The 25,749-nt window shown below is 40.1% G+C and overlaps 2 protein-coding genes and 1 long non-coding RNA gene across 3 annotated transcripts in view; 2 read left to right on the forward strand and 1 right to left on the reverse strand.

The window, feature by feature from the left end:
• The window catches only part of pcnx2 (pecanex 2), a 29,880-nt gene extending 13,855 nt beyond the window's left edge, over positions 1–16,025 (reverse strand). Inside the window, exons 1-22 of the mRNA XM_062430964.1 lie at positions 15,873–16,025; positions 13,879–14,081; positions 12,899–13,016; positions 12,762–12,798; positions 10,493–11,019; positions 10,152–10,346; positions 8,936–9,418; positions 8,657–8,834; positions 7,814–7,964; positions 7,521–7,663; positions 6,980–7,058; positions 6,600–6,735; positions 5,623–5,765; positions 5,209–5,362; positions 4,758–4,790; positions 4,047–4,218; positions 3,767–3,877; positions 3,337–3,428; positions 2,831–2,940; positions 1,764–1,872; positions 1,054–1,146; positions 756–906 (exon numbers count right to left, since the gene is read on the reverse strand). Of these exons, the coding sequence (XP_062286948.1) occupies positions 756–906; positions 1,054–1,146; positions 1,764–1,872; positions 2,831–2,940; positions 3,337–3,428; positions 3,767–3,877; positions 4,047–4,218; positions 4,758–4,790; positions 5,209–5,362; positions 5,623–5,765; positions 6,600–6,735; positions 6,980–7,058; positions 7,521–7,663; positions 7,814–7,964; positions 8,657–8,834; positions 8,936–9,418; positions 10,152–10,346; positions 10,493–11,019; positions 12,762–12,798; positions 12,899–13,016; positions 13,879–14,081; positions 15,873–16,025 (3,571 nt within the window). The remainder of the gene's footprint in view (positions 1–755; positions 907–1,053; positions 1,147–1,763; positions 1,873–2,830; positions 2,941–3,336; positions 3,429–3,766; positions 3,878–4,046; positions 4,219–4,757; positions 4,791–5,208; positions 5,363–5,622; positions 5,766–6,599; positions 6,736–6,979; positions 7,059–7,520; positions 7,664–7,813; positions 7,965–8,656; positions 8,835–8,935; positions 9,419–10,151; positions 10,347–10,492; positions 11,020–12,761; positions 12,799–12,898; positions 13,017–13,878; positions 14,082–15,872) is intronic.
• Positions 1–25,749, forward strand: part of LOC133991596 (uncharacterized) — a 227,111-nt gene that overhangs the window by 56,602 nt on the left and 144,760 nt on the right. The window lies entirely within an intron of this gene.
• map3k21 (mitogen-activated protein kinase kinase kinase 21) overlaps positions 18,591–25,749 on the forward strand; it is a 28,062-nt gene continuing 20,903 nt past the window's right edge. The window contains exon 1 of the mRNA XM_062430044.1: positions 18,591–20,286. Within this exon, the coding sequence (XP_062286028.1) occupies positions 19,488–20,286 (799 nt within the window). The 5' untranslated portion in view covers positions 18,591–19,487. The remainder of the gene's footprint in view (positions 20,287–25,749) is intronic.

Consider the following 25,749-nt stretch of genomic DNA (forward strand, 5'->3'; position numbering starts at 1 on the left):
TGGGCGGACCTTAATCCAGTATCCAAAATTTTAAATTTTGGCATAGCGGTTTTTTCAACACTCATACAGACTTTCATAGAACATTAACCAAATGTGTGCATAAAATATTAACATGAGCCCAAAAGAAGTAATTTATTTATCTCTAGCCTTGTCAGCAGAGTGGCTTTGTGCATGGCAATGTCTGTCCACCACTTTGATCCAGACTAAAATATCTCCAAAACCATTCGAAGGATAAACATGGAATCTAATACAGACATTAAGGTTTCCCACAAGACTTATTCCTCTCTTTTCCTTTCAGATCATTTTTGTTTCTCTATGAAATATTTTGACAACTAATGGATGGATTGTTGTAAATTTTGCTGCAAAAATTCAGGGTCGAGGATAAATTCAGATTGACTCTTGAATGTATTGCACAATTGAAACCAAATTTAGATGACACGTATCTACACTTAGCCTGCAAATTTTGATGGCATTTCATCACTGGGTGGCACAACAGCACCATTAATTTAAATAGCCACATCTCAGCAGTTGTGGATCAAGAACTAATATTCACAAGTAGTTAAAATCATGGCTTCCACCTGCCTATTAGCATTGTTATGGATCTGAACCCAGATGCAGATTACACTTCTTTTTTTTTTTTACCCAAAAATAATACTTTGAACAATTTGGCAAAGCACACACATGATGCTGTTGATCCAGGGGTCTGCATGCATCATTAACAACAATTCTAGGTTTTCTACAGCAGGCATGCTGACCTCTGGGCTCAAACTGGTGGTATTCCTTGGTCTTGAGGACCGGATGGGAGATCCACAGCCATGGGTGATGTTTCCTTAGCTGGGGGATCAGGTAGTGGGTGACAAACCCCACTGTCACTGCCAGTGCATACAGCACGATGGTCACAAAGGGCTGGAAACAAGTCGATATATAATGAAAGAAACATGAAAAAGAGAGTATTTTAAATATATGAGATATATAGTTAATCAGCAGGCATTAACGATTGCTTTTAAAAAATAAAAATAAGGCAAAGTGACTGGGAAGCAATCATGATCTCACCTTGAGAGACAGGAACACAGTACTGGCAGTGATGGCAAAGGTTAAGATGTAGGCAACAGAGCACACAACCACATCCGAGAGCAGAATCTCTTTCTGCAGAGCACAAGAGGGAAAGAGAGCTGCAACCATTAATAATCCACACTGAATGAAAATGAATTCCTTTGTTCATTTAGGTGTGTGATTATTTCTTTGTAATTATACTGAGCCTTCAGTTTTTGGACATCAAAGCAGCTGCAGCTTGAGAACAGTTAAGAGCTTCACAATCCCCATTAATACTGTAAAAGGCGGCTAGAGGCTTGTTTCCTCTTATGCATAATTCCCCGTAATCACAGACAATGATCGACAGCAAACGCTGTTTTATAATCTGGCTTGCAACGCTGACTTTAAGACACACAGCACATAAGAAATCCAGGACTTACTGTTGGTGCAATTTTAATGAGTATTGATTTTTAAGTGATAATTAGGCTGAGCTGACATGAGCTAATATGGCTCCGGGCTGCTGTGATTCAAAAGCATAAAAACTGTTCAATTAATGCTCAGAGGACTGTAAATTATCCCTGTGTTTGTGTGTTTGTTTATGCAGAAATAAATTATCCAAAAAGCTGAAAATAACCTGAACCATTACCCTTCCACTAATTACATTATTGATCAAACAAAGCAGTATTAACTTGGGTTTATCAGTTTATTTCTACATATCAATTCTTGGTTACCATAGAGTTCTGCAGTTTCTCCGGCAATGGGTCTTTAATCTCTGTGTCTTCCTCCTCCTCTTCCTCAGTCTCCACCAAAGCAGGCATTACCTTCGACTTGATCAGAGATCTGTAAATAAAGATGTCACATGTATAAATTAAGACATTAGGAATGTGAGTTGTTGAATAACAAAATGATTTTTGTTTGAACCCCTAAAACAGCTGAAAAAAACATTTAATAAATACATTTTACATGTGAAGTATTTACTTGGATGACTTGATTTATCCAACTAATTCTCATACTTTTTATAGCTTGACTTCTTATTTTACATTTCTAACATATTTGCTCAGCTTTAAACAGCTTGAGCTAAAACTACTTGAGCAGAATGAGTAAAAGTGGAAAATAATGTTTATTAGATAAGATTATAGTATCATCATTACTTTGTGTTGATAACTGGATGTCTTAACTGAAAATTAGTCATGATTACCTCTTATCTGAGGTAGGGCATACATTAAGCACCAGCTTTTGTTTCATCATGTTGATTTTTCCAATTTTCCAATTTGTTCATGGCACTCAGAATGACTTTCAATCTACTGTCTTTGAATTTGAAGTATATTTCATGCCTGTACTATGTTTGAGTGACAGACACTATCTATGATGTTTATATAAGGTACAAATTTCCATGTTTGGAGGTGGCAGGTTGGGTGGATGTATAGGTGGCAAAAAAATGCTGCAGGAGACACATCCTGTTTCCAACTGCAAGTTGGGGCATTTTTTGTCATGGTGTTTATGTTTCCAAAATGACAAAAGTTGTTAGTAACTGTATCATTTATGTAATCATTTTAACCTAAACCATGATATTTCCCTGACCATGTGTAACTGAAATGTTGTGACTATTTTAAAATAGTCCAATAATAGATCAACCAAGACTCTGTTGACCAATTCAGCTCCATTTTATTCCATGCACCTCTCTAATTTTTCATTCGAAATTTTTAATATAGTAATATTAAGAGGAGTATTAAGTGGATGGCAACCAGGGGGGAAAAAAATAAATATATATATATATATATACAATGATGATACTTACAGCAGTACAGAGGGGTCACTGCTCTGTCGGCTGAGGTGATAGGAGAAGACCACCAAAAGGCCACAGAAACCAGAGAATAAGGCCGGGGTGTGCTGTTCATCCCACGGTTCCTGTAACCACACACACACACACATACACACCAGTATGAATCATACCATCATGCACTTTTTTTTTTTTACAGCTGCTGCTTTTAGTTCTTCACAGTTGAAAAGCTTCAACAGTTCTTCCCCCAGCATCCTCCTTGTAGTGAGTTTTTTAAGGGATGACTAGCAACACTTAGTGTTTCACTGCAGCTCTGCTTCGTTCCATTAGCAAAGCTCTCTGGCTACAGGCTATTTATAACTGTACTCCATGTTTTCTTCTAATCCTACAGCCAGGAGGATGACCGAGAACACAGATTCAGAGCAAAACTCAGAGGATAGTAGAGGACTATATTCACATCCCCTATGTACTCGTTCAACCCCGCGAGCTCTGTTTTGTTTTGTTACAACAGGATATGAGAGTACCTTGAGAGCTCCGAAGCAGAAACCGTACAGCAGAGACAGAGCGATAAGACTGCGTAGGATGCTGTAGATTGCAGAGATGAGACTGGTAGCAGCTGAGACACACAAATTAGAGTAAAGATGACAATACATGTAGCAGTATTAAACAATAATGAACAAAGATCAGCTTTTATCTTAGTTGTATTGTATCTAAGTGTATGGTTGTTCAATACCTAAACATATGCCCCCTTTTTCATACATAAATGCAGTGATTCTTTAATTATCTTTTTAAACATATATTATACAGATTTTACACACATCAATCAAATTAGAGCCCAAAATCCACAGATGCATCCATAAATAACATTTTATAGTAGATGCAGACAATTTAAATGTATATTTATCACAGATCTGAATTCATGATTCACAAAAATTTGAAAAAAGATTTACTGACCTGTCCCACCAAAAAAGTGCATGTCAATCTGCTCCAGCACATAGATAGTGAAGGTGTTGATTTGGGGGAAAAGGCCCACCAGGAAGATGATGGGGAAGCAATGCGTAAAACCTGTTTTATGCATAAATATATATATAAAGAATCCTTTAACAAGAAAGTAAGAAATAAACAGGCATAACATTGAGCTCACTTATATATTTTTTAGAAAGTCAGACAACATGTGTATCTGTGCTTATGTGTATTTTTGAGCATGTGTCTCTCCTGGTACATTTCTCCCTACCCACTAGCAGGTCTCGCAAGAAGCCTAGTAAGTCATGGCAGACGATGGTGACCCCGTACATGGTGGAGACGGGCAGGTCCTTACTCCTAAGCAGTTGTTCCAGAAACCAGATTAGAGCACAGAAGATACAGAAGTAGGCCGCTCGGCTGTAGGCTACCAGCTGGTTGTGACCCTGGAGACGCACACACGCATGAACACACACAGGTTAGGATGTTAGATAGAGCAGTAGAGCTAAATCCTGCTAACACGGCTATTTAATTACCAGCTACAGCATGATTATATCAATATGAGATGAAAATGACTATTTAGTAAATCACTGCTATAAAGTTGGGTTATTTAAAGTTCCATGCGTCTTGCATTTGGATGTGTTTTCATAGCAACATGGCATAGTAAGAAGAGCTCCGAAGAGGTCAAGGCTTATGTAGCCACATTGCTGGTGCAACAGTCAAACATTTTTAAATCATTAATATGGAAAAAGGAACTGTTTTGAAAATTATGACACATGTAAAAAGAGAAAACATGCAATCAAATGAAGAGGAGCAGCAGTTATAAGTTGACACAAATCCACTTTGTATAGTAAGTTTAAGATATCTGATCATCTGATAATCTATCATTTCCATGCAACCTGGTTGGACTTATTTGCTTCAAAGTTTTGTTTTGTCTTTGCAATAATTCACCAGTGGTTCAGTAACAAAGCAATATTAAACTCACATGTGTTGGTGAAGCTGCATCTGGTTGAACACTCTGGAAAACGAAACCACACATGCCAACACTGAATTACCATATTTGCACATAAACGTGAAAACTATTTTTTTATAAACAGAAGTGGAAGTGAGTGGGAGCAAATAGGAACTGAGTCTGGGGTCATGTTTTATTTTTAATCTATACCAGGTCACCATGGCACACATTAAGATTCACATCATTTATTTTTAATTCCTCAAATACTATTCATGTAGGTTTGTGGTAGCAGTAGTAGTAGATCAATCCTTTACTAAGTCCATCAAAGAAGACATTTTGAACAAAAATGATTTCCCTTAGTTAATATAAAACTTCAATTTCAGAAAATAATAGCTCAAAGCCACAGTTTGCAGACTTGGGTTATAGTTCACAGGGGGAGTGGTTAGTATCATGTCTTCATGCATTAGATTTAGTATATTTTTACCTTCAATAAAGAGTACTGACAGCTGGCAATGACCAGGCAGAACTGGAAGACCCAGAAGTCTTTGAAGCAGCCGTCGTTGAGAAGCACAAAACCAAGGAAAGAAACCAGAAAAGCCATGAAGACAGCGACTAGATTCTCCAGAACCTCTTGGTTTCTATACAAACACAGCACAGACAAAAACATATACAGTATATGCAAGTGCACTCAGTTATATATAGACAAGTATCAAAGGATTCAATTAGAGCCCAGTTGATTCATTAAATCAGAAAATGATGTCTGAGTTTCCAGATGTGGGAGTTTGATATTACCTGGCCAACTGAGACAAGCATGTGATTCATTACATATATATATATATATATATATATATATATATATATATATATATATATATATATATATATATATATACTGTACCTGTCCAATAGGGCAAGCAGGGTGAGTCGGTCATATAAAATGTTGATCCACTTCCCAGGAAACAGTTTGAGTTTGTAATAAATCTTCCTGGTCGGTTTCTCCTGGGTGGAAGTCTCTGATGATTCATCCAAAGAGTCCTCTTCCTGCCACACACACACACACACACACACACACACACACACACACACACACACACACACACACACACACACACACACACACACACACACACACACACACACAAACACACACGCACACACACACAAATCATTTACACAAACATGAATTCAACTGCAATACATACAGGAAACAAGGAGTATATCTACACAATTTCCTATGAAGTATAATTCGAAACACAGTCAGAATCATTGAAGGAACACAGAGCAACATATTTTACACAATGTGCAGCACACGCTTACAAACACGACACAGTGCATAAATGATTCAGCAGAGAGTCTGTGTTGTTTGAGTTTCAACGACTGATCCAGGCACCGACTGTCACTGCATACAGCATTCAATTAAAATGATTTAAACTGATCATTTGGCTACCGTTTCAAACAGCAACAGCAACTCATATTTGCATCAAAGTTAATCATAACTCTATTATCATTCACTGGGGACATTGATAAATGTGCTTAAATATTCTGCTTAAACTGTACTTCTGAAGTGATTTGTGATTTATTTTTATACTTAAAACTGTGTATTTTGGTGTTTATTGATTATTTGCTAATTGGTGACTGTTAAAAGTTATTTATAAATCCCATTTTCAAATTTAAACAGTCTATAGGTGGGTTCAACTAGTCATTTTTATGTCCTTTATCAAGCCTTTTAAATAGTATCCAAATCAATATCAGTTTAGGAACCACATTATTTTTATCTAAAAACCTCTGACTTCATAATTTATGCCTAAAATTGGATTTTTCATGGATGCAACTGCAATGAAATAGAAAAGAGAAACAGTAAAAGTAGATGGACACCTGGAAGATCTCAGGGTGCGTCCTCCGTGGCCGTAGTCTGTGCGCAGGGATGATGCGTCGCTGAAAAGGACAGTCAGCGTGACCGCCCACCAGGCCGTCCTGACACTCCGAGTTGGAAGAAGTTGAAAGCAGGTCACTGAAGACACAGACACAAAACAGGCTGATGTTAACACATGGAATAGGCCTAATTACATGCAAGCTTCAAAACATGGAAGGAGTGGGAAAAGGTAAGGTGGTATGCTGAAGTTGAAAGCACTGGAGGAGATCAAGCAGGTAGAAAGCGTGGGTAAAGGAAGAACATGAGATGAAAAATGGTAGGAATAGAAATTCATAAAAATGATGAGCAAAAAGAGAGTGAAATAAAGAGCTGACAGTGGTACCACATGTTGCCAGTGATGAGCTCAGCTCCTAGTGGCAGGTTGAGGGCTCTCTCTGCATACAGCTTTCGAGGCCTGTCTCCTGGTGAGACAAACACAACACACATAAAAAAACATCCATTTGATCAGCAGTAACATATTTTATGTGGGATTTGAATTGATTTGTAAATGAACCATCACAGCAATACAGACAGAAAACAGGGACTGACACAACTGACCAGCTTCACATTTTGGAGGCAGTCCAGAAAGATGTTATTTAATCCACCAGATTTTTGATCTGTTTCAAAAGCAAAGCCATCAGCTCCTGGCAGAGCTTCCCACACATACTGTATGTTTGTGCAAAAGATCAAAACATGATCTGACCGTCACAGCACAAATAGATTCCCAAACCAATGAGGAGGATCATACTGACTGAATGCATTAACATCACCTCATTGTTGACTATGTGTGACTTATCTCAGCATGTCTCCGGGACATTTCCAGGAACTACTTGCAAGATTCTGTAAATACTAACTGTTAATATGGTTCAAGGGTAGCTGCTTACTGTGTACAGTATGAAAGGTATAGGCCTCTTCTTTGTTGGTAGCTTCTGGTCTGCAGATGACCTGCAGCATGGAGCTCTCTGATTGAGAGGTTTGAGAGGGTAGAGAATCATAATCCGGATCCTTTTCTCTGTCTGTCTGAGGGCTGGATGCAGAAAACACAATCAACTGGAGATCCTGGATACTTGAGTCTGTAAGTGTGTATAAGGGCTACTGTAAGTGTGGGTCTGTATCTGAGTGGATTCAGCTGTGTGGATAAATGATTTGAAGCATATGAGTGTATAGGCATCTGTACCTGTCAGGGGAGACTATCGGGATGTGTGTGGGTAGTATGGCCTGTAGAGTGTCAGTAGCCAGACTGGTGGGTGGTTTGGGTCTCTCTAGTTTGTTGTCCGAGTTGGGCGATGTTGTCGCCTCATCTGGTCTGGAAGTTGCTGTTTGAGTCTCTGTTAACAGGGAAAATTGATTTTGGAAAGATCAAATTAACAGAAACAGATTTTTTTTAATGAAATGAAATATAAAGCCCAACCTGATGGTAACATAACGTTGGGAGGAATTAGATTTTAACATTGAAAAGTGGACCTGACATAATGAAACTTTGCAGGATTGAATGATGGGTGGATGCCATGATGTTACTGGTTGAAATGGGTGGGTTCAAGCCAATGTAAGTACACGTCATATATTGTTTTAAATGAAGAAAACATGAATGAAAAAATTATATGAATGAATACAGAGACATTTTTTGTATTTTTTGGTATATTGTTACATAGGTGCACAATATGCATGGTATTTGATTTAAAAGGCTTAAAAAGGCATTTTTATTTCATATTACCTATTTTATCAACTAAATTAAAAGACTACAAGCCCATTAGCTGCCCCTACAGCCTGTGCTGAGTGACTGACTGTCCAACATTAGCATCCTCAGAGCCTAGAGAGGTTAAACATGACATTGAAATTAATATAATAACATGTCAAGATTAGGTGTACCTACAATACACCAGTAATCTGCCATCATACAGGAAACATAATATGGCAACAGTAGGAATGCAATTGCAGCTCATAAGCCAGTGCTGACATACACTCATAAATGCACTTATGTCTAAACAGTGGAGAAACAAACCCTTTTGCTGGCCTTCACTCTCCTCTGAAGTCCCTGCTTCCTCTTTGGTCTCTGGACCCTCTTCTTGCTGTGTGCTGGCCCCTCCCCCTCTGGTGCTGAGGGATCCCAATAAGGAAACAAACTCCAAGAAGTTGGATTCATTGGGAATCTGGCCCTCCTTCGCCTCCAGATCTGACTTGGAACTGGTCATGGTGGTCTAACAGAGAGACAAATGTTTGTATGTATGCACAGACAGATTCATGGAGAGTACCAGATCACAGACACAGAAATAGACGCAGTGCTAAAGTGCCAACATACTGTGTTATGAGAGCGATCTGAAAGCAGCACAGCATCTTTCCCACTGTCCATGCTTAGCCCACGGATGTGAGTCCTTCCCCCAGGCCCGTAGCGGCCCAAAGCTGGCGGCAGACGCAAGAAACCTTGTGGATCCACATTGGAATCCAGAGGGTCTGTGTCATCAGGTTGGGAGTTGACGTCGATGCCAGACGAGCTGTTGTCATTGGTCAGCTGTGGGCTTGGTGTGCTGTCATTTGTCAGCTGCAGTCCGAGATGTTCCTGATCCGGATCCGGACACTCCAGTATGGTTGACTCAGAACTGATTGTTTCTCTACATAAGTGAAACTCTTCACTTTGGCTTGCTGTCTGTTGCTGTTTCAGGTTGGGGTCATCCTCTGAGCCTGCTGCTCCTTCACCATCTTCCACTTCCTGCTTCTCCTCCTCCGGGGAGTCAAAGGTGATGACGGGGATCTTGATGTGACATTCTCCTGCATCCTTCTGGGCCTGATGAGACACACACAGACATGTTACACAGACTGTAGTCTTTACACATAACAAAGACTTGTTTACGAAACAATCTTCCCACCAGCAGCAGTCCTAAAGACACAAACTGGTGCTAACTTCTCCTGCATGGATAAATTCTCCCTTTAGATTTGAACACTACAGTGTGGCCACAGTGAAATACTGTCTCTGGGTTTCTACACACACACTTGAGTATTTGGCATTTGTGTTTTCCATGGCAAAAAAAGAGGACTGATTTCCCAGCTCATTTTCATTCAGCTCATTCAGTTTCATTCCAATAGTGATACTTATAATTAACAATTGCTTTCACATAATTTTACAAAGAGCTTCTGCAGCCATTTTGCTTGATGCTGCATAGATAATTGGGGTAAAATCAGGGGTAAGAATAATACAATCCTGTGTACAGTAGTCTTTACACATTGCATTAATAAAACAGCAAATGCACAGGATAATTTAACCCATAATAAAACTACAGACCACATTTTAAGCAATTACATTGTTCAAACCCCCCAAAAAAAGTATTTTAAATTGTTTGGGAATCACAAGTTTCCAAAGATAGCAAACATGTATATGCAAAAATGTATATTAATATATATATATTTGATTTAATAAAGCTACTTAAGGGATAAAACTAGATGTTGAATGTGGTTTATGGACTAAAACTGAGGTCTAAACTGATGCAGAGTGACAGATATTCACAGCGGGTCAGTCTTACCTGTGCGTTCTCCAGAAGGCTCTGCTTGACGCTCTCCTCCAGCTGAGCTGCAGTCTGAGGGTCGCAGCTCATGGTGATGATGATCTTCACTGTGTCGCTGTCGACCAGGTGAGCAGACACAGGCGTGGGGCCAGAGTTGTCTACAAGAACCACTTCAATCTCATCAGAACAATATGTCTCCTCCAGTAGCTCAGCCTGACAGACAACAAGTGACAGACAGAAGGAAGAACTATTTGCAATGACGTGTTGCAACATGTAACCATATGTAAAAGTCACATTACGTTGCATTCAAACCTTGCAAACATAACTACTGATACAAATTCATACAGTATATGGCCTACCTGTGCAGCAGGTTCTGGGATGTCGATGAGTTCATCTTGGTGGTCCTGGGGGGTCTCCAATGAGTTGTTGTTGGCATCTGAGGGTTCTTTTTGCCCCTCACTCTCTTCTTCGCTCTCATCTTCACTTCCCTTGGAGGGAGGGAGACCTTCATCAGCTGTATCCCTGTTTGCATTCTCTTTATCATTACTTTTTTCAACTTTTTCTACCCTGTCCTGCTCCGAGTCTTTCTCTAATGTTCTTTCCTGTTCTGATTGCTCTCTGTCCGTCCCTGTCAAAGAGATCTGAACATCTGTTCCCTCTTTCATAGCTCCAATGTCAATTATTTCCACGTCCATTTTCCCCGTCCCACTAGCAGATCCAGGCCGCATCTCTTCTCTTTCAGCACGAGATGGGGGCCTCTGCTGGGCCTGCAGCAGGGGGGCGGCCTGGTCGGGATTGGGGCTGGAGAGGTCATCTGGAGAAGGCTCTGGGCTTGGGTGTAGGCGTCCCTCCACGGGCCTCTCCTCTGCAGCACACTCACCCTGCCCTGGAATCAAAAATGAAGTTACATTGTAAATTTGAAGTGTAACAATAATAAACTCACTCAAATCCTAGCTTTATCTCTTTTAGCTAAATTCCAACTCCCTGCCATGGAAATGTTGTCTCATATTTGGTTGCCAAAAATTTGCCACTCAAACTAAATCCTAAATCAGGCCTTATCTGAGTTTACCACTGACAGATAAATAGCTTCCAACTGCAATAAAATGAACTCCAGAAGATACAAGCATTTTGATAAAATTGTGCAACCATCGGATGCAATGCACCACAGTGTTTATCGCCCCTTTTTTTCGATCAGCTGACTTTGCTCTGACTAATCTTGTTTGCATTAGGTCATACATTTACGGGAAACAGTCAGCTGGTCTTATTGGCTGGCTAACTGACCCGCTGCTAGTTCTGTGCTTGTCTGAGCATATTCACAACAATGATGTGTTAGCAGAAAAGGAAGTTTCCACTCTACATTGTCTAAGGAGTCATCCAGTACATTAGGGAAGAGGAACAGAGAACACGTTTCCCCAAAGCACACATATGAAGCCTTAATAGGTACAACAACTAGTGATGCGCTGATAATGTTCTGGGTTAAATATTGCACTGCTGAGTCTTTATGCTGTCTTTCAAATTCATCAAAATGTTTGTCCCAACATGAGCCATGGTATTTTCATGTGTTTCCACATGAAAATACCATGATGACCAAACCAAATTCATTTGGTCTGGTGCTTTTTTTTCTTGCTTTTTTTTTTTTTTTTTTAATCTCTGAAGTCATAAGATCTCAGTCAATCATTCAGCCAATCCAGCACCAGGCAATTATCCTCCGTTCATTTTAATCAAGATGAACCCCAAAAATGTATCTGAAGGACATACTGAATATGCTACTTTTAGAGAAGAATTTAAGTTCTTTAAAAACAAGATCTCTTGATCTGGTTTTTACAAATTTGGCAACCCCTAAATAAATACCCTTGCTGCTTGAAATTGGAAGGCGATCTATATTTAGACCTTTATAAAACATCACAGTATCATACAAATAATGATGAAAAACTAGGAAATTAGGTGGATGAGGCAGACAGAGTGGGATTATCAAGGATCCTTTTTTTTGCCTTTTCCTCACTTTTTCTCTCTGTTTAAATTGTTATTACTATTCCTATGTATAATCTCAATGTGATTGAATGCCATTAGCTACTTTTATAACACGTCCTTTGGCTACTAAACTGAGCTACAACTAAATTATTGTTATCTGTACATTTGAAGCAATATTTGAACAACAACTTCCCCTGGGCAAATATATCAAATGGATCAATCCTAGACTGATTTTCAACTTTCACTCCTCTATTTCTGATCTTATCATGCACCCTCATTTGTAATATGCCATGCTGACTTCTAAAGCACAGGTTTTTTGAAAGAATTTCCCATGAACTCCCATGATGGCCTGATTTCTCTGCTTTCCCCAAAACAAAATTGTGTCAGTTAATTGTTTTAAAGCGGAACATGCACCAACAGATGGATGACATGTAAAAAAAAATAAATAAATAAATAAAAAAAATGGATGAGCATCAGCAGGTGTTCAGTTGGGCTTTAGCATATGACTCACATCATTTTCACAATCAAACCATTCAGTGACCCTTCCTGCCCCATATGGAAGCATTTCTTAAGTTTATCCACTCATTTATTCTTTTTTTCCCTTTAATATGTCACCCTTCTGTATCTTATTCAAAATTAAAGAGAGAACAGCATTACCTTCCACAGTCTTCACCTCATCTGATTTTGAACACTCCTGTAGGGAAGACAATTCAAAAACATGTAATTAAAATTAGGCCATAATATGACCTATAATATGTCTGAATTGTGTGTTCATGTTGGCAGGTGTCACTCACCACCCCAATCAGTCCTGAGTCGGTTTCAGTCTGTTTCACTGTCACCTGGATCACCGGACTGGGACGCTTTCGAGCCAACATCGTCATGGCAACACTGTCAGGAACTGTGCTGCTCTTCCTATTTAGACAAGGACGAGAAATGGGGGGGAAAGTAAGTGATGAAGTGAGAGAAACAGAGACATATGGGTGGGGAATCTGTCAAAATTCATATATCAATATGTCACTTTCAGAGGAAATCATCCGACCTCCATTCCCAGCCTCTCGTGTTTTGAATGCTAAAATATCCTGATTAATTAGATGAGGAAGTGGTAAAAATACACTTTTTTTTGTCAAAGCTGGCTGTTTCATCTATCCACACACACACTTCAAAGACTGTAACAAAATCAAAAAAGAGATGCACACATACAGCGAACAGGAAGCAGTGGATTTTCTTTTATTAGTCCCTTTGCAGATCAAGTGTGTCAGAGCGAAGTGGCCGCCTGAAGATCACTGACCTCCCCTCATTAGCTCGCTCATTCACCAAAGCTGTACTGAGTCTTTGAAATGAAGTGGAAAGAATTTGTATCCCACTCTGAGACACTTGATCATGAAACCAATCCCATCTCAAAGAAAGAGAGGAGGACAGAGGGAAGAAACAGACACATACAGAAAGACAAAAAGAAACTAAAAGTGATAGAAAAATTGGATGTAACACACGGTAAACCACTCAGTCATACTTGCTAATAGTGACATTCTAAAAGGAGATCTCAGGCCTAGATGTACTATTTCATGTTAATAATTAAATTGTAATCTTTAGAGATTTAGCCCTCTGGCCTAGATTTCCTAACCTGGCAGATGAGCAGAATCACTGGTTTGTTGAATATGTATAATATCTCCCTATACACATCCATTAAAATGTGAGCCCACATTCCTCAACTACTCCAGATTGATCCCACTGACTGTGACTTTAGGAGATGTGACATGTGACTGTAGAGGTTTACCTGATGCCAGTGGGCAAGCAGGAGTCCGAGGCGTTACTTTTCTTCTCCGGAGCCTTGCTGAGGTCAGAGAGGCTGCTGCGGACCACCGCCTCGCCCTCGTCGAACATCAGGTGCAGCCGGTAGTTGGCCAGCTTGATGAGGATGAAGAACGCGGTGATGGAGGTGCAGTAGATGCTCAAAGCCATGGTGGTAGGGGGCAGGGCCTGTGGAGAGTAGAGAAGAGGAGAAGATCTTCATCATATTTGAATCAACATCTCATCTCAATTTGATGCTATAAGAGCAGTGTTTAATTGTATGCTTCATACACTATAGCAGCCTGTTCCTGATGAAAAAGTACCAAGTATTTCTTCTCATGTTATTGTATGTATGTAAAATGCTGCAAAAGGTAATACTAATTCAGTCACACAGCCACATTGTTCTCACAGTGTATTACAGGCTTGTTGAACCAAAAGATTTAATTTGATTAACTGATAAATTAATGGAGATTATTGATCACAAAGGGGGAAATGGCCCATAGCAAGGAACAGGAAGATTAAAGGCAAAGTATCTGCATCATGCTGGTACATGAGTCATACCGGTCTACAGCGAATTCTTGCTGTGTTGGATGCTATTAATGTCTGCAAGTACAACTTTTAAGCCCAAATCTGTCATCTGCCTGCAACTGTGCTTATGGTTGCTTGTCCCTCAACTTTCTATTGTCGTTTGTTTATCTCTGTGTGTTGTGTGTGACCTTCAGTTAAAATGCTAATAAACTTGAAATTTGAAACATGTCTGCATCTCTCCCAGCAAGAGCTTGTGTTGTTGTTTTTTTGCAGGGGAAGCAGTGGGTGTTTTCATACAGACTGTGAAAAACTGTCTGGAACAACATTTTTTATAAAGCTTCAGCAGGAAAAATACTTAAACAGCTCAGCTTGCCTTACTAACTCTCATTTATGTGTGGCTAATTTGAGGTTATGTGAACACAGTGGATCGGTGGATCACTTTTCACATTGCTTAACCTTAAAATTGTACAGCAGCACATACAGATGAGTGATGGTTTCTGATTATAAAAAGAGGATGTTTACTGGTTTGCCTACATACTAGTCCTGATTTATTATATCTGAAACAGACTGAGGGGAAGAGATGTTGGATGCAATCATCTCACATAATCTTAATCTGCAAAAAAAGTATATCTAATCAGGATAAATCTAGATGATGTACCCAATGTTGAGACACAGTACTGAAGTTATTTCTATTCACACTTCGCATGATATGCTCACATCCAATAGACGGTTACGCTTTCAGTGCATGGCTGCTGCTCACATCATACCATCTATTCATTTCAGGAAGTGGATGAGACTCGTGAGTACACTGTGTCTTATCATCCATGCTTCATCATAGCTGAGGTCAAGGCTTTTGACCTATGTGGCAACTCTTTTCTCTTTGTTCATGCTACCATCCTGCTGTATAAAGGGTTAGGGTTGTTTTACAGAGTGAGAGCACAAAGGTCACTGAGTAGGTGCCTCAAAAGAAGGGGTTTTAATTTGACTGTATGATGATCAAAAATGCCTGAATCATCTTGAAACTGTACAAGCTGTATCTCCATATAAATCTCAGATGGGTTGGGTACTGTTTAGATATTATTACTGAGAGTAACGCAGCCTGTGTTGCATCTCAAAGGCCATCACATAACATAAGGACATGTTATGGATCCACAGTTTCATGCTTCCTGGCTCTCCAACTGTCATATCAAGGAGCAGCCATGCGTTCAGTCACTGCATGCAGGGGAAAATACTGCGACAGTGCCTTTTCCTCTAGCCTAGTATTTCCCTCAGTGGCAACCAGACAATGCATGCTGTTAGATCATTGCAGAGCCACGTTTATCCGTGAGAGGATAAAAGGGCGCATGAAAAAAAAAAAAAAAAAAAAAAACGTTACCTAGGTATCGTGAGCACTTCACACCCCCTTCGCGGCCTTAATTGAACGTCATATTCTGAGTCCAAATGAAAACTCACCAGATGGAGAGACAGGGGCAACATCAGGAGAAATATCCACAGATAGAGGTGGCAGGAGTTGTTGAATTTGTTCTGGTCCGGGTCGTGGTACCAGCCCCCGGTCAGAGATGCCCAAACCCCCTGACGCAGGGTCTGCACAACCTGTGAGACCATCTCCCCTTCTCTCTCCTCCTCTCCGCTCAGGTTGGACGGACGGATGATGCTGCTGATGCTGCTGCTGCTAGGCTACAATGAAATGATCTCCTTTAACGCATGCTACTGTCGCTACGCCTCCATGTTGGGGCGATATAGCACGTCTTCTGCGCCTTCTCTTTCATGCCTCGTCGTTCGTCCTCGGTGTGGTCCTCTCGTCAGCCTTCTTCCATCCCAATGTCGATTCGTCCATTGCTGCTGCTGCTGCTGCTACTGCCGCCGCGGTCCTCATCTTGTCCTGTTCTCCTTCCTCCTTCTCCCTCTCCTCAATCTCTAGCTGCCTGTACAGATGCGCAGCTCTGACCGCTTCCCCTCCCTTCTCCTTCCCACTCCCCCCTCTCTACCTCCCTCCCTCTCCATCATTTCCATTATGTTTCCCACCTTCAGTTTATCAAACGCAGCCAAGCGGTTTGCAGGCACAATCAATCATGGCATAGGCTAGTTTATAGTATGTATGTCATATGACCAGATATGTATAGTATAGTTTATGTATGTGTATAGCTTAGGTAATAGAGCTGCAATTATAAATCCATTAATCTAGTAGTCGATGGACAGAAATTGACAACTATTTTTGATAATTGATTAATCGTTTTTTTTCATTTTTAAGAAAAAAGTACAAAATTGATCTAGTTTTCTGCCTCTTAAATGTGAATATTATCTAGCTTCTTTATTCATCTATGGCAGTAAACTGGATATCTTTAAGTTATGGGCTTTTGGCCGGGACAAAACAAGACATTTGAGGTTGCACAAGTGACCGGATCAACATTTTTCAGCATTTTCTTACATTTCATAGAGCAAACGGTTTATTAACTACTCGATTAGATAATCTACCTGGAAGGCTACATGTATATTAGGCAATGTATGTACAGTATTTGCAAGTGCATACTTGGATATACAGTAGACTATATTATATTTATTTGTAAGTAGGGTTCAGTCAGAATCAGGTTTATTGCCAAACAGGTTTGCATATACAAGGAATTTGCCTTAATGCTGTAATGCATTACAGTTACAAAACATACACAAAATTAAACAATCCTAAATTCTATAAAAGTAATATAGCGTTTAGGAGTAAGAAGATCTGTTACAGGTTTACATTTTTATGACATTTTCATGTATTGCCTATTATTAGTAGTAGTAATAGCCTAGTAGTAGTAGTAGTAGTAGTAGTAGTAGTAGTAATGTCATTATATAGTGTTAGAATTACAATTGGTATTATTGGTAGTAAACCAATAAAGCTGACTATATCTAGTAGCAGTAGTAGTAATAGTAGGTAGCAGTAATAGTAGGTAGAAATAGAAAGGTAGTAGGCTAGTAGTAGTAGTAGTAGTAGTAGTAGCCTAGTAGATAGTAGTAGTAGTAGTAGTAATAGTAGATAGTAGTAGTAGTAGTAGCCTAGTAGATAGTAGTAGTAGTAGTAGTAGTAATAGTAGATAGTAGATAGTAGATAGTAGTAGTAGCCTAGTAGATAGTAGTAGTAGTAGTAGCCTAGTAGATAGTAGTAGTAGTAGTAGTAGTAATAGTAGATAGTAGATAGTAGATAGTAGTAGTAGCCTAGTAGATAGTAGTAGTAGTAGTAGTAATAGTAGATAGTAGATAGTAGTAGTAATAGTAATGGTATTAGTAGTAGTAGTAGTAATAGTAGATAGTAGATAGTAGATAGTAGTAGTAGCCTAGTAGATAGTAGTAGTAGTAGTAGTAGTAATAGTAGATAGTAGTAGTAATAGTAATGGTATTAGTAGTTGATGTAGTAGTAGTAATATGGAAGTAGTAGTTGTAGTAATAGATAGTAGTAGTAATAGTAATGTAGTAGTATTAGTAGTAGTAGGTAGTAGTAGATATAGTGGTAGTAGTAGTAGTAGTTGTAGATAGTAGCAGTAGTAGTAATGGTAGAAGTAGACTAGAAGTAGTAATAGTAGATAGTAGTAGTAGTAATAGTAATGGTGGTAGTAGTAGTAGTAGGCTAGTAGTAGTAATGGTAAATAGTAGTAATAGTAATGGTAGTAGTAGGCTAGTAGTAGTAATGGTAAATAGTAGTAGTAGTAATAGTAATGGTAGTAGTAGGCTAGTAGTAGTAGTAATGGTAGATAGTAGTAGTAGTAATGGTAGTAGTAGGCTAGTAGTAGTAATGGTAAATAGTAGTAGTAGTAACAGTAATGGTAGTAGTAGTAATAGTAGTTGGCTAGTAGTAGTTGATGTAGTAAGCCTATTTATTTTATTACAGAAGTATTAAATTAGGATACTTTCTACAAAAAGTACTACATTTGTCGCTCACATGGCAGGTGTAGGGATGGAATAAGAAAGTATGCGTGTGCGTGCGTGTCATAATATGCTCCATAATGTCCCTGAAGGCGCGCACTCTCCTCGCACATTCCTCCGGTAGCTCCTCCCCCCGCCCCCCTACTGCTACGACGGTCACATGTGCCAGCATCTACCAATCAGAGGCCCCCACCGCCGGCAACTCCAGCCTCCCTCCCTCCGCTCCTCCGTGCAGCAGCCACACAGTCCGACTCCGTCTGGCGATAACCCTGATGGTGGGAGGGGGGGTTGTTTTGATTAAAGTGGACGGATTCTCTTCAGCTATTTTCCCCCCCGTATTGTCGCGTTGAAGTCAAGGATGTTTAAAGCGATTTTAAGGGTTTAACCAACGGCTGTTCCTCACACACACCCCTCCACCGGGAGAGAGAGAAACTTTGGGAATAACCTTTTTTTTTCTTAAGCTGAGAGGAGAAACTTTTCCAACCTCCGTGCTGACTTATGCTAAGCTAACAATTACAATTTCAGTTTTTAAAAAAAGTTCACAAACAAGCAAACCAATTATGATTGTCGGGAAACGGTTACTAGATTAGCAGGTGGCTTTGAAGGAGAAACGTGACAGTCAGAGCCTCTCTTTCCTCAGTTGGAGCGGACGCTGCAGGTGCACCTCTTGCGGCACCTGCAAAAAAACTCACTCGGTAACCAGAGCTAACTTTAGCCTGTCCGTGTTAGCATGGAGCAGAAGTAGAGGGCTATGGGGTTTTTTTGGGAGTACATTTTCTACCATAGCTGCTTTTATTTGAGGTTTACACTATTATGATCATTTTGCCATCGATGTTTATTGATAGTCAGCCATCATCCCCAAAAAAAGTGGTGACATTAACTCGGCTAACTTTCTTAGCTAGATATTGACCCTCACACTTTCACCGGAGTGGCGACGTGGATAACAGGGTTGTGGACGCTCACCCCCCCTCCCTCCACAGGACTTTGGACACGGTTTGACCCTGGTGTGGGCTGCAAAAAGGAAGGGAACCCCCCCCCCCCCCCCCCCTCCAGCTAGTCTTGTGGCTGTGACAGCATGAGGATTTTGAAAACTTCTTTGCAGTTATAAAGTTTTTTATTTTGCTCTTTACGCTCTGCAGCCTATGGTGCCGCTACGGCCACCGAGAAATGGATGTCTCGCAGGCCGCTTTCCCAAACGGTGAAGGGCGGCCGGGCGGTGGTGGTGGTGGGACCGGGGAGCATGCCTGGACAGATACCCCCACGGTGCGGGCTTGGGCTCACTCTGCCCCGCTGTGCCCGACTCGGTCCCTGTGGACGGCCGCCTATGACTACGAGGCCAGCGGCGAGGACGAGCTCAGCCTGCGCCGCGGAGACGTGGTGGAGGTCCTCTCCAAGGACGCTGCGATCTCCGGGGACGAGGGATGGTGGACGGGTAAAATCAACCACCGGGTTGGGATTTTCCCCTCCAACTATGTCACCTATCAACCGGCTATTTATCGTATACCTGCTACCAGCGGGTCTGTGGGGGTACGAGAGCGAGTCCCGAGCTCGCCCGTCCAGATCCCCTTCAGCGAGCTGGTCCTAGAGGAGATCATAGGCGTGGGTGGGTTTGGTAAAGTTTACCGGGGCACATGGAAAGATCAAGAGGTGGCTGTGAAGGCGGCTAGGCAAGACCCAGATGAGGACATAACAGCCGCCGCCGGCAGTGTTAAACAAGAAGCCAAACTTTTCTCCATGCTGGAGCACCCCAACATTATTAAACTAGAAGGAGTGTGTTTGGAGGAGCCCAACCTGTGCCTGGTCATGGAGTATGCCCGAGGCGGGACCCTGAACCGGGCGTTGACCGGAAGGCGCATCCCTCCGCACATCCTGGTCAACTGGGCCGTGCAGATTGCACGCGGGATGCACTACCTACACGAGGAGGCCGTGGTACCCATCATCCACCGGGACCTGAAGTCTAGCAACAGTAAGCAAAAGATTTAAGTGTGTGTTGGTGTGTATGTGCTTAAGAAAAAAATGATAAAACTAGAGAGAAAGATCAACTAACTTTATTAGAGTGCCATCCACCTGTTGCACATGCTTTTCACATCCCCCTTTTTATTTGTGGTTATATTTTTCTCCCAATTCAGGATACAAACGTCATTTTAAGTCACATGCACCCCAGATAACCTCCTCAAATGTCACACAGTGATGGTTTAATAGTGTCTTCTTGATAAGGGGCATTAGGAAATATTGACCTCATGCTTCTAGGAAAATACAACTTTATCATTACAGCCTAAAAAAAAACCTCCCAACATCAGGATCAGGGTACAGCACTGCCCCGTTTTACTCAGGATGGATTCAAGGAGGTGTAAAATGTCTTTGGATGTATGAAGTGGTGGGGGATGCCCTCGAGAGGATGTGAAATCAAGTCAGAGTTTGCTCAGCTGGGCTGCCCCCTCTGCCCTCAGCCCCCTCCTCCTCACCTCCCTCTCTCCCTCCCTCATCCTTAAACACACACACACACACACACACACACACACACACACACACAGAGACACACAGACACACACACACACCTTCCCAGCCCTCTCCACCCCCGGGCTGAAATGCTGTGCAAATAAAGTCAGTGATTTACCCAACACACATAACCGGACACACTCAGTCCTCTTCACTGTCAGACCATGTGCTTGACCAACCAGAGCTGATACCAGAGGTCACAGGGTAAAAGAAAACAATAGGTGTAATTTTGGAGAAAAACATTCACTTAGGGGTTGATTTGGGATGCAGGGCACTTCTGGGTCATATTATTTGATATGGCATGTCTGCATTCATAATTCCTGCAGTCATTGATGTTTTTTTGAGATAAACTCTGAGTTTATTGAGTTTCTTGGTAAGTTATCTGGGTCACTTAGCTTGAACTTGATTTAATACAGTAGGGCAACAACTGCAGTATTGTCCTAAATGTGGTGGTAAGTCACAACCGGTCAGCAAACCTTTAGTTCCCCCAGGCAAAAAAAAAAGAGTCCTGAGTCATATATCTACTGACACAGGTTATCCACTTGAACTCAGACATGCTGGTATGTGCGTAACACGAATCCAAACACGGTATTTCTTTTTTTTTTTGTTTATCAGAGACAACTCTTATCAACAACACCAAGCCATGTGGGAAGTAAGACTGAAGTCTGGTTTATCTCCGTTTAGCTATGAAAGTGAAATGTGTTGAATGTAGAGATGAAAAACATGTGAAATGTACTCAGACCAGTTCCTCCATGATCAAGCAGGTTAAAATAATCCTGATTAGGGGATTTCTGAAATATACCGATTTCAGATATAGAGCGTCCTGTGTAGATAAATCTGTGCATGCAGCTCAAACACACACTTGTGCTCAGTTATGGTCACATTTATATGCAGCAGATATGACATGTATGCATTGTTATAGCTTCAGATGGTATAGTGAAAGCCTAATTTTAGAGTCCACTAAAAGTACATTGTGGTAAATCTGGAAAAACTGCATCCAGACTAGAGCTGGGCATTATGGGCAGAATCAAACATCAGTGTTTCCCATTAATTATATAGAAATTGGCGGCCCACCATCGTCTAATTTGGGCCACCACAGTTTCATAGTGAGCCAAACATGTCTGTACTAAAGCACAAAATTGTTTAGAGCACATTTTTTAAATGTTTTTTATAGCTATAGCCTCTTAATTTTGCTCTCAGAGTGCACTGGAATGATGCATTTGATTAAAAAAATTTGTTGGACTGAGGTCCAACAACCATAGTCTCTCAAAATTCTGTGAGAAAAACTGTAAAAATTATGATGCTTTTGACAAAATACCTCTATCGACTATCGGTGCTTTCACAAAATATTTATGAATGAGATTTTTGATAAATAATCATCAGTAATGTGGATATAATGACTAAGTTGATAAAGGCCGATTTGTTCAGCTCAGAAAATGACATTTTTACTGTAATGCAGCCTTTAAAAGCAGGAAAAGACACTTATACCATATCACAATATTACAATATTCAAAATCTAAGGAGATATCTATAAAATATCACTATCGATTCATTGCCCAGCCCTAATCCAGACTTAATTACAGTAATTTATAATAAAGTATATCCATTGAAGTAGAAAATGGTTTTGCATTTGATTATTTAAATAAAGCTTTTTCTTTATGCACACGATGCCCCCCTCCCGCCCCCCTCGCTGCTGCTGCCAGTGTAGAGAAGACCAACCCCTACTATAAGTGGTCTTATTTAAAGGTGGAGATTTGTGTTAATTATAGGGCAGATGGAGAGAAAGGATTTAACTGCTGTTTAGACTGTTTCAGCTAATCGGATGTTTGGTGAACATACACAAACTCACCCCCCTACCCCACATACCCCACACCCCTCCTACCCCCTCCACTCCAATCCTAAACAGGCCTAGTGCTTCTAATACAAATCAATGTGTTTGTGCTGCCACTTCACCGTCACTCAGAGACGTCATAAGAGGAAGAAATGAAAACATATTCACACATGTAGTTATGGGAAGCCTTTGTGTTTACACGTGAACTGTAAACTGTGAGGAGGAAAAGTTAAAATAAAAGTGAAATAACACTCAGAAAGACGTTGATTTCTACCATTTGACAGCATTTACAGGTGGTTGATCATCTCCGGGTCAGAAGTCTGAACATCTGCAGTCAGTATATAAACAGTCTTATCTAAGCAGAGAGTGAAAGACGCTGTATGTGTTTGCTTTAAACCGGGCCAGTGAGTTCACAAAAGACTCTTCTCCCTACACACAAACACACAAACGGCACCCTGCAGTGTGTTGTGTTGTTTTCCCAGTGAGGTGAAAAAAAACTAGAATAATGCAGCTTAGAGAAGTTGTTGCATCTGCTGTTTGTGAGCCTGATGTCTGTTTATGTTGGCGTTGTGTCGGTCTAAAAGATTTTTAAAAAAGGACTAAGAATTATCTTCATGAGGGGTAAAATAAAAGTTGACAGTATATGGGTGAATGACGTGATGCAACCCAGTGTCAATTGGTGTAACCAGTATTTTTTCATAAAGATCTGATTATATACAGGGAAATAAATGTGAACTAAAATGTGGAATAAACATGAATCACTTTTGCGACACAACACTGTGTTTTTTTTAAAACAAATTTTACATAATTTGTCAAAATTTATTTAGAATAAAATGGTGTTTTTAGGATATGTCCTGCTCAATATTGACAAAATGCTTTAAAATTTAAATGTAGAAATACTTTTTCTTTTCATTTGATGTTTTAAAATGAAGTAATTATTTCCCACTTAAATACACAGTAGATGGATAAACTATTTAATGTTTATCATTCTTTTGTGGTTACACCATTTGACATATTCCAGGAGCACTCAGTCTTACTTTTGGTAGAAAAATGTCACAAATGTTTCAAATGACATAAAACCAACCAAAATACAAAATGTACATATTAACAAACCTGATGCTGCTTTTAAAACTAATTTTAAAGATATTTTTGAAGTGCTCATGTTGCCAACCCTCGTCACTGACTCATATACACCGAGCCGGAAAAAAAACAAAACACACCTACACTTGTCTCAACCTTCACTCAATTAGTCAGCCTGTCATTTATCAACTGGCCGTATATACATGCTCCACATAGACAAACATACAGCTATTTGATCAATGATTAGCCTGTAAAGTAATATGTTGGAAGTCAGCAAAGATTTGTCCAATCTCTTTTGTGTTTTTCAACCTAATCTGTAAAATCCCGGCCTGCAGCGAGGAATGTTGCTAATGAGGGATAAAAGCTTAACATACGTTTGCACAATGGACTGGTCAAGCAGCGGTTGCTAGGCTACTGCGGCCAGAAGAATGGCGAGGACTCGGAGGGTCTCAAAGCCCTCGTTTTGTTTTGTCCCGTTCATATTTAATCTCCCAGAGAGCAGCGGTACTCTTTTATTGCCACAAACTGAGGGGGTTTCCCCTTCTTACTTCGTTATTTTTCTCCTTCCCTTACCATCCCTCTCTTGTTCCTTTTATTCTCTCTCTCTCTCTCTCTCTCTCTCTCTCTCTCTCTCTCTCTCTCTCTCTCTCTCTCTCTCTCTCTCTCTCTGTCTCTCTCTCTCTCTTATTATTTTTTGGCACAACACATTTTTTAAACTTTGAAGGATAATGCTGGAGTTACTTTTTTTCTTCTTTTCTTTATTTAGTATTAAGCTACAACGTTTCTGAAAAGACAAAAACCAACAAAGAATGTATTCAACTTTAAAAGTATTGTTTGTGTAGCTGCAGCCAGATAGGGCGTCTGTCTGTGAAACTACTAAATAAGTACTGTTTATTACATTAAATAACAATTATTACAATAAAAATGGGATGTGTAGTTTGTTCTAAAGTAATTCTGTGAATATGCCACCTAAAAACAAAACTTTTTTTTTTTAATGAATGAATGTGTAGCTTTATGCCATGGGTGTACAAGTTATGTTAGGCTTTGTTATGCAGACAATAGTTGTTTGAAGTATTTTTAGTTTTGGTTTTGGTTTTTGTAGAAGTTTGTTGATGTAAATTCAGGGGATTTTTTCTTTTTAAATGTCACATCCTCCTTTACTCGACACTCCTCCTATTCATCACTGTCTTTCTCATTGACCTGATTTTCATCCACATCTTAAAAACTCTTGATTTCAACTTTCTCACTCGAGCTAGGACTGATATTGTTCATAGAGCAAAGCAGATAAGGGCAAGAAATCACACTGAAACTTGGCCCCGAGCCAAGCACGCACACCTAACCCACATTAACTTTGGAGTTTCACGTCTTCGGCATGAGCGATAGTATGCGAGGAATGTGCCCTTCAAAACGCAGTTGAAACTGATGGAACCCCTGTTTTTGGAGAGCGTGTGCAACAGCGTTCTCCCATCAATCTGAAGCTATTGTTAAACTTCATCACACTGCCCGTGTGATCCCCTCCCACTCCCCCCGCCTCTTTCCCCACATGTCCATCACTCTGTAGCTCTACAAATGCCTGGCAAAATTTAAAAATCCCCCAAAATACATGTTTTAAGTTGTTTATAAGATACTCTACTTTGAATAAAATATGTCTCAAAAGGTTTTCCCACATAAAAAGTTAAATTACCTTGTTTAAAAGCCTTAAAATTACATACCTCATTATAATTTCCAGTATTGATAAATAAGCAAATACTTTTAATTTAAGTTGAACTTCTGGACACAACATGTCTCCTACTTTAATTTATTATATTATATTGTATTTGATTTTGGGGTTTTCAGTGAGCGCATAGAAACTTTTCCACTTTAAAAAATGATGAATGTAAAAACAGCTTTCTCAAACTCTGCACAGTGAAACTCAAACATTCAACTGTTTTAAAACATACCTTTTTTGTTTGGGGGAGGGGCAGGGAGACTTCAGAAAGGCAAATGAAGACAGATAATAATATTTGTTGAAAACAGAGT

Source organism: Scomber scombrus, chromosome 12 (assembly GCF_963691925.1).
Source record: "Scomber scombrus chromosome 12, fScoSco1.1, whole genome shotgun sequence".
Classification (NCBI taxonomy): Eukaryota; Metazoa; Chordata; class Actinopteri; order Scombriformes; family Scombridae; genus Scomber; species Scomber scombrus.